The sequence below is a fragment of the Falco rusticolus genome, chromosome 7, assembly GCF_015220075.1.
Source record: "Falco rusticolus isolate bFalRus1 chromosome 7, bFalRus1.pri, whole genome shotgun sequence".
Lineage (NCBI taxonomy): Eukaryota > Metazoa > Chordata > Aves > Falconiformes > Falconidae > Falco > Falco rusticolus.
In genome coordinates, this window is record NC_051193.1 from 48,529,770 (window position 1) to 48,538,560 (window position 8,791).

Below are 8,791 nucleotides of genomic sequence, written 5' to 3' on the forward strand. Positions count from 1 at the left end.
TAGATCCTGCACTAACCGGAAGATACACATGATTCAGTAAAATAATGGCCCATATCACTGCAGCAGTGCCACGATAAATCTCTTGCCTGAGTTCCTAGTAGCTGAAAACAGCGTTTACAGCTAAATTCTGCACGCAACGCACAGACTTGCACCAACAGTAAAAGAACGAGCAGATCGGAGAGGACAGTTCTATTATTTAAGGCTTGCCCTCGCCCCTCCTGCCTCACTAGCGACGCCGTGGTGCAGCTGCACTGCCGGGCTTCCCCGCTCGGCGGCAGCCGGAGGACGCCGAGCGCCCCCGCACCGGCACGCCCGCCCCGCCCTGAGGCCCGCCCCGCCCTCACGCCCGCCCTCAGCCCCGCCCCCAGCCCCGTCCCCGCCCGCCTCAGCTGACAGCGCCAAGATGGCGGTGGTGCGGCGAGCGGAGTTCGCCGCCCTGCAGAGCCTGCTGAAGGTGAGCGGGGTGCCGAGCTGCTGCGGGACGAAGCTCCCGGCCTGGCGGCGCGGGCTGTCTCTCCCGGGCCGCGGCTGAGCGCCCCCCGCTTTGCTCCCCGGCAGGCGCCGTCGAGGGACGCCGTGCGGCAGCTGTGCCAGGAGTGTTTCTCCAGCCCTCCCGCCCGCCTCGGGCCGCTGGCGCAGCGCGCCTGCCCCAGCCTCGCCGCCGGCCCCGAGGAGGCGGAACAGGTAGGGCCGGGCGGGACAGCGGGCGGGATGCCTGCGGGAGTGCCCCCTCTGGAAGGGGCAGCGGGACGGGACCTCCCCGCCTGGGCCTCCCCGTGCGCGACGGAGCGGAGCGGCCGCCGGCGGCGGGGTTGGCGCGGCCGCGCGCGGCGCCACCGGACTCCGAAGGACCGCGGCCGCTGCTGCAAAACGAAACGTGGTCCGTAAAGGTGGCCCTCGCCGGCAGGCCCGGCGTGGAGGAGCCTTACCGGGAGGCCGCAGGGAGGTGCGTGGGGCGTACGTGCTAGAGGACGGTGAGGACCTCGGCTCCAGCGGAGCCCTTTCTCCTCTTCTCTACAGCTGGTATCTGCTTTGCACAACCTTACCAGGCATGTCGTGTACCGTGGCTTGACGAGAGCAGAAGACATACTCTCTCTCTTTCCAGAAAACTTCCACCAAAACCTGAAAAACCTTTTGACTAAGATAATCTTGGAGAACATGTGAGTGCTACCCACCTGTCATTTCCTTTCTCCAGGAAAATTAATGCCTATATATCTGGTTTGGTATGTGCATAGTTGATGGCACATAAAGTTTTGTTTCTATGGATTTTGTGCATGGCTTGGACATAATCATGCAGGTTGGGATGAGCAGAGTTGAATGAAATGTCATCTGAGTGGAATGGCAAAAAACGCACAGCCATGGGTGGGTTCAGAGGGTTTTCCCAAGACTTTTGGAATGGGTGTGGGCTTTGTTCACATAATGCTGAGCCCTTTTTATCCTAACAACTCGCCTTTGTGATGGAAGAATGCTGCAGGTGATGATAAAACTTACTTAGAGGGCTAGATTTCAGCACTACAGAATCTGATTGGGTAGCATCTAGGTGTTCATCCACTTACCAACTTGGCTTAGGTGCAGGGACACTGTATGAAGTAGAGCATTTGTGAGTGGTGGTAGAGGACAGCAGTTCTGCATGCTTGTACATCTCACTGCTTGGTAGCCCGTTGCTTTGATAAAACCGGGGAGAAAGGTACATGCCGTAAGTGAGCCATACTTACAGAAGAACCAATACTTGGTCACCAGTTTGCCCACCATTGTCCACCAGTGACAGCCTTTCCTCAGCATAGGCAGTCTCTCTCCTCTGCTTACTGCTGCAGCCCTGGTGACCCTTCTGTCAGGGATAAGTCACTCTGAATGCTTTCCCTACCTTTTTGTCATTTTTCTTTGGTTTTTTTTCCTGACCAAAGCACTGCTGATACTGTTTTTTTCTTTTCCACTTTGTCATAGATCTGCTTGGAGGAATGAAGCACAAGCGAGTCAGAGTAAGTAGTCATTGGAGCTTAGAGTTTAGAATAGTGCATCACAGCCTGGTTTTGTAACATAGCACAGGGATACCCCCATTTGCCTTAGATGAAGCTGTGTGATTGTGGCATTGCAGAGCTTAGCAGAGGCCAACAAGCTTATATTCGGATCTCTGCTGCTGTGTTAAATTGAGTTTCCAGTCCTCAAGCAATTCCATTTAATAGTCTGTTGCTTCCTTGCAGAGTGAAGCATATTTGAAAGTGAAGCAGTCTGACCTCCCCATTCAAGTTACTAAGTGATGTCCATATTCAATAACTGTGCACTGTAAAGGATGTGTAAATATAGGAGAATATCTTATCTTTGCATATCTAGTAAATTTTAGGCATTTTTTCTCTTCCATGCATCAGGAAGTATACTGCATCTATTCATAACTCTGCTTTTTCCTTACCTTTTGAAAGAGTGATGTAATTAAGGAATGCAAGCTTTAACAATAGTATCATGGGCAATGAGTTACATCCCAATTAGGTGTTCCATGTAGCTACAAATCTTTGTTTTCTGCACATGAGGTTTTCTTTACAACTGCAGCACTTAGGGGCTTACAAACAAGAGCTGATACATAACAGAGTACCCTGAGGTCTGCATGGATCCGCCTTACCTTTTTCTTTCCCTGTGGAAGAGATAATGTCCAACAGCTAAACAGTTCGGCAAGACCTGGAAATACACTGTCCCTCAAAGTTTTAATGGAGTATAAATAGGGAGAGGGAAGAAACTATTGCATAATGTTAATACAGTAAATACAGCAGTTCCTTACAGTAAACAATGTTCTAGTGTTACCCAAACACATAATGCTTTTTCCTGTATCCTTAACACTGCAGTGCGTGAGAGGAAATGACAGCAAGCACAACACACTAGCATAGCACACTAGCTAGTCTTCACAACCCAGAAGCAAGGCTCGGTATGTGGCTCTTGGAACACCGCTCAGGAGCTCTGCTCTGACACTCATTCCTTTGTATTCATTAGATGATTATTGAACCCTGTTGGAATGAGATTGTCTTCTAGGAAATGATGGATTATTGTAGTATTGTATTAATGAAATATCTGACATCTGTTACATAGGGACCAAGGCAATGATTTATTGAACAGGCATTCCAATCAACTGATTTATGTTAACATAAAAAAATGGATGGTTTCCTGCCCCTCCCAACCCACCACCCATCAATCTTTGCAAATTAACATACAAGGCTAAACAGATGTATTTTATGTTGTTGCAAATACTGCCAAGCGCTGCCCTTGACAGGCTATGAACTGGAATTTGTTCCAAAAGCAGGAGCAAGGCAGCCAGTTCTGCACTGCCCCTTGGAGCTCTGCTCAGCGGAGCAGGAGGAGGAGCCTTTCCTCAGAAAGAGAAATCTCTGTAAGCACTGTTAGGAAGCAACCTGAGCATCTGGAGCCAGTAGGAAGGCCAGCAATCAACCCTTGGGGAGGAAACTAGGCATTTTATGACAGGCAGGATCCAGACAGGCTGCAGTTGCCTATTGAGGCTGCTTTTTCCTTAGTGCTCAACAGGGGTTTAGGTTTTGCCTCTTCACCCCCCCTCTGGTACCCTTAAATAGATGTCAAGTAACTGCTGACAACCAGGTTTGATAAGGCTTTGCAGAGATGCTCAGACCCACCAAGCACCACAGCTGATGGTGTGAAAACTCTATTTTTAAATTGAGTTTGAGGATACACCATCACCTCTACAGTTCTTTTATGGTGTTGGTTCTACACTTCATTCAGACTTCTTTGAAAATCCCTAGCCGACATAAACAGTGTTTCTTCAGGCACCCTGTAGCCATTTACTCTGACATAGTTACAGCAGTTAATCCCCTTAGCTGCAAATGCCCTTTTCAAACCAAAAGTGTTTGTCTTTGTTTCCATGTCCTTAGTGTGGGCTTCCAGTGAGAATTTACGGTTTTTCCCAGGAAACTGGTGCTGTACTTTTGAACATAGGAAGTATGGCTCAGCTCTTACCAGAAAATGGAGTCAAAATAGGTGCAAGAGGTGTTCCGAGTCTTATAAACGTGACACTACCAAAGTGGCAATGACTTTTAAGCATGCCCTGTTAAACTGCTCCTTACAACTTGGTTTCCTTACATATATTTTAAACTAGGTATTTACCTTACAGACATTTTCTAAATTTCTGGATTCTGGTGGTAAATTGTGCTTTACCACTGGGCAGTCAAGTGTTCAAGCCTCATCTTTTAACACTTGCTGTTGTTATTTGGTTGGATAACTAATTATGCTTTCTTCTGGTTTGCAGTTTGTGTGAGAAAATACTTGTAAATCTGAGATGAAATGTCAATACTTTTCCTGGATTAAAATGTTGGGGTTTTTTTTAATGACAATAGGAGACTGCTTTGCAAACAAGGGGGAAAGGTATCTGCATGCCACTCATCTAACTACCTGCCTTGGTTTCACTTGGATATGTTCTTCAAACATTCCCTGTATTTATTACCAGTAGCTGAAAGATACTGTTGAAAAACATTATGCTTCCAGGAACTGACAAAGAGCACTTGCAGCCAGCCTGTTGGTGCCAGAGTTTTGTTAGGAGAACCTTAATCTCAGTTTTTATGCCAGTTTACACAGTGCTTAGGTACTCTTGAGGGTTCATGGTACAGTACGCTCCATTAAGTACATAACATCATGAGTGAATATCCTCATGTCCTGTCTGCAACAGATAGCTTCACAAATTTCTTGACAGGGTGACCAGGTCAGACCTGTCCTCCTTCCCTTGGAAGGCTCATGGGGTCTCCAGCCCTGAACTATTGATGTCAGTATTGCACCAGACTGTTGAATGATTTCTGTTAGGCTACATCTAATTAGGATGATATCTTCAATATTTTTAACACATTGGTAGTATGTGTGCAAAGATTGCAGTTTACCAGTACATATGCTGTACTGCAGGATGCTTTAGTTCACAGGTTGAGGAACTTGAAATAACATGTTTTATCCTGCTGAATTTTAAGAGCGTTGGTGTGTGCTTTCTTATTCGTTATAGAACAGAGTAATAAGCATGTAGGTCGCGGAGCAATTAATGATGAAACACTAGTTGAATGTTGTAGGCAGCAAGGCAGGGGATGAAGAGGCGAAGAAATCTTACTGTTTGCCTTCTCCTTGCTGCTTTGTGAATGTACCTATGACTGTCTTGCACTGTACCATCCTTGCATGTGATGATGGGAGAACCCTCTTTGTCCTGCCAGTGTCTTCCAGAGCCCTTCAAAGACTGGCTTATTGCAGAGTGAAAATGACCTGAAACCACACAGTAGCACTAAAGTTGTACAGTTCCCAGGGCCAGAAGTACAGAAGCATGTACATGGTGCTTGTCACAGGTTCCAGGGTCTGGTGTCGTCATGTGCTGCGGGGCCTAACAGATGCATTTTTCAATCCCTCAGTCTCCCTGCCTCAGTTGGTTGACATGGATTGGAGGGTGGACATCAAGACATCTTCAGACAGCATCAGCAGAATGGCAGTCCCTACTTGCCTGCTTCAGTTAAAGGTAATGTCAGTGGCTGTAAAGGATACAGAATCAATATTTACGTCCAACACCTGACTTACCAGTGATAGTGCAAAACAGTTCAGCCAGGCATCTGGTGCTTGCCTATTGCCTGGTGGGCAATTAACAGAATTTCCCAGAGATGATCTTTGAAATGCCACAGAATGTGGGAATGATGTCTCTGATGAAAGCCCTCTTTTCCTTGCAAGGGAGAGTTTTCTTTGCGTGAGGATGTGAGAAGACAACATATTTGTTCTCAGTCACCATTGTTCTCTACAGAAAGAAAGATGATAAATTATGAAGTCATTGCCCTTTAATTCTAAGCCACTTGTCAGCATGTTTAACTAACTGCATTAGTTGAAAAATTACTTTTGAGTACTAAAAGCTTCCTTTGCTGGCCCCATGTATCATTTGGGGAGTATAGCTATAGTTGCTGCTTATGTTCTACAGAGTTGTGGATCGCCCCAACCAGTAAAAGTGGGACGAGTGTGTTTCAGAGGAGGAGGGGGGGAAAAAATTGATTCCTGTGTGTGGGATGGGGTTAAGTATCCTATGCAGTATCTGCTAAGATGCTTTTGATAGGGATGTGGCTTCCTGCCACGAGTCTTTTGAGAATTTCCCTGTACTCATAGCAGTATATGCTTACTTGCATTCTGTCAGTGGGAACACACTCTACTAGTGAGGCACACAGTGTGGAGAATGTGCCATAGTCCTTCAGGATGGAGCTGAATGCCAAATTTAAAGCATGTTTCTTTATCTGTCTACTAAACACTGACTTTCATAGTTGCACTGGAAAAACAAGTGAATGAATTTTTCATACAGCTGATGTCTGCATCCCTGTTTACAGATTCAGGAAGATGTTGCCTTATGTGGAGATAATCCTGTTGTTTCTGCACTGACTGTGGAACTTAGCAAAGAAACCCTGGACACTATGTTAGAAGGTTTAGGAAGGATCCGGGACCAACTTTCTGCTGTTGCAAACAAATGAATACTCAAGGGCATGGATTCCAGCAGTAAGGAAGGGAAGTATTCTCTACCTACAGCTCTTATAATTTGCAGCCTAGTATAACATGTTTTCTTTTTTAACAAAACAAAATTAAAGACATTTCTTTCTTGAGTCAATAAGATAGCTTTTTGAAGAGCTAACACTTAATCATTCCTTTAGTCTGATGCCAAAAGGAGTTTTCCTATGTTGTTGAACAAAAGCTGGTCTCTCTTTCAGAAAAGGATTTGAGGGCTCAGCGCTTGGCTTAATCACAGGGATCATAACTGGAAATAGCAAATAGCTGCAGCCAATGAAGCAAATACTGTCTCTGCCCTGAAATTAGGATCTGAAAAAAGGCTCAAGCTGGTTAATGGGCTGCCTTCCAGCATTAGCAGACAGGGAGAGTGCTTCTCCCTGGAATGTGCATGTACTGAGGTGCATGCTGGATGCAGCACACACTTCCTCTCCATGAAGCACAGCCATGCTGCAGATTTGTTATTACAGGATAATGCTTTGAAATAGGGCAATTATGCTACAACACATTCCCTTCTGATCATCTTCATAGCACCATTTGCAAAATGACTAGTCTGAACATCTTTAGCAGCAAGTAATTTCCTTCTTCTGTTTGAAAAGGAAAAAGGAGTTTGGATAATTCGTATTTGGGTTTATTGGATTCTGAGTGTTGCCTTAGCTGCACAAAAAACAGACTGGGAAAGTAAAGAATTGATGGCTGTTTTCTGTACTGTAGGAAACCCTTCTGCGGTAATATGTGCTTATTATTTCCCCATAGTCTTCTGTTTGTTTGTACAAATAGTCATTTAATTAAAAAATGAACTGCTAATTGATTTTGTGAATCCTTTTCACTCTAGAAGAGATATTGTCCTGGGTTACCTCAGCCTCTTTGTGATGGTGCCTTGTTTCCAGGCTGGTTTCATGCATGTTCACATTTGTTGCTGAAGAGGGATCCTTTGTTTCCTGTTCAAATGGATTCATCTTTTAAACTGTCTTCCCTTCATTATAATACAGTTTTAGGGCACCTTTTTCCATGGACACCAGCTCTGTGCAATATTACAGGTGATGACCCTAATCTAAAACTTTATAAATACACGTGCATTGAAAGTGTGGAGGAGTAAGTGCAGATAATGAACAAAATTCAGACTCTTCTTTCTCATGAGCTTCCTGTAGTGTGCCAAACGAGAAGACTGGATCCAAATGCTTTGTTTATGGCAGAGTCCCACCTTTCATAAAACATTTGGCTCTCCTTCAAGACACAAAACATCTCTTGTGTTTGAAAACATGCGATCACTCAAGAAATGTGCATAAACTACAGAGCTTTCTTAATTAATTTTATACACACCCACAGAATGCAGGCTAGACTTTTAAGTGTAAATGAAGCCTGTGCCTTTAAAAGATGCTGGTGTGTTACAGCTTGTGCATCAAGATGAGATGTACAAGTCACTTGTTCAAGTCTACCTTGAACAAAGGTCGTAATGATTAGTACAGTATCAAGGTAGACTGGTGGATTTTAGACACAATAGGGAAATCTGAAAGAAGAAGGTGGATAGTCAAGAATCTGTTCCATGCGGTTCAAGATGTGAAAAACATCCGTAACAGACCTCAGTTTGAAGTTCTGTTGCCCTTGTAGCCTAGCCCTAAAAAAAATCCCAGTTTATATTGAAATGTTTATTTTTGAAGCTAAGAATCATTGAGGAGGTAAATAATGCATATTTAAGTACTCAGCATTAGAGGAGCTGAGGAAGTCTATACACAGGAAGTCCTTGAGATAAATACTGAAGTTACAGTAAAAATGTTGTAGGGTCTAATGAAACGAAGAATTGATGCTTGCATGGAGTTGTCATGTAAAACAATTCTACAACTACAGAATAGTTTAAAAGAAAATAAAGACTTAAACTGAAAAGGCTTTTCCAGTGTCAGAGTGGTGCAATCTGCAGGTAGCTAAAAGTTGCTCGTGGAAATTTCATAAAGGGGGCTGTCCACTGGATCAGAGACACGAAAAATATCTGATGACTTCAAGGGCTATATCTGAAGTAATTCTACAAGAAGATATTAGTATTTTCTATCCCAAGATTTAGGAGGCTATGAGAGCTTGCCTTCAAACCTTTGCCTAAAGTGTCAGGTATTTTCTTGTTGACCCTTATCACCTTTGCCAGAAGAGCTGAAACTGCTCAGAAGCAGGTATATAAAACGAGAGGCTGAGTAGGACTGTCGTTACCTGACCAGCAACAGTACTTCGCATCAAAGTCCTATTTATGGAGACTGGTGCACAGAGAGAGAATAATATGCCTGCTATT

At 44.6% G+C, this 8,791-nt stretch overlaps 1 protein-coding gene across 2 annotated transcripts; it reads left to right on the top strand.

Moving 5' to 3' along the window:
* Window positions 1–351: 351 nt before the first annotated feature.
* COMMD9 (COMM domain containing 9) lies at window positions 352–7,324 on the top strand. Of its 2 annotated transcripts, XM_037395047.1 has the most exons (6): window positions 352–454; window positions 559–684; window positions 1,021–1,160; window positions 1,945–1,979; window positions 5,394–5,497; window positions 6,342–7,324. In XM_037395047.1, the coding sequence occupies exons 1-6, from the start codon at window positions 404–406 to the stop codon at window positions 6,480–6,482; spliced, it is 597 nt and encodes a 198-aa protein (XP_037250944.1). In that variant the 5' UTR covers window positions 352–403; the 3' UTR covers window positions 6,483–7,324. The 2 variants fall into 2 exon arrangements, with proteins under 2 accessions (XP_037250944.1, XP_037250945.1); XM_037395048.1 differs by lacking the exon at window positions 559–684 and having other exon boundaries at window positions 357–454.
* The last annotated feature ends 1,467 nt before the right edge of the window (window positions 7,325–8,791 follow it).

Bases quoted from the DNA above. Each gene is read 5' to 3' on its own strand.
- COMMD9 (XM_037395047.1), top strand. From the start codon at position 404: ATGGCGGTGGTGCGGCGAGCGGAGTTCGCCGCCCTGCAGAGCCTGCTG. The intron at 455-558 runs GTGAGCGGGGTG...GCTCCCCGGCAG, and splicing joins CCCTGCAGAGCCTGCTGAAG to GCGCCGTCGAGGGACGCCGT. The intron at 1,161-1,944 runs GTGAGTGCTACC...ACTTTGTCATAG, and splicing joins AAGATAATCTTGGAGAACAT to ATCTGCTTGGAGGAATGAAG.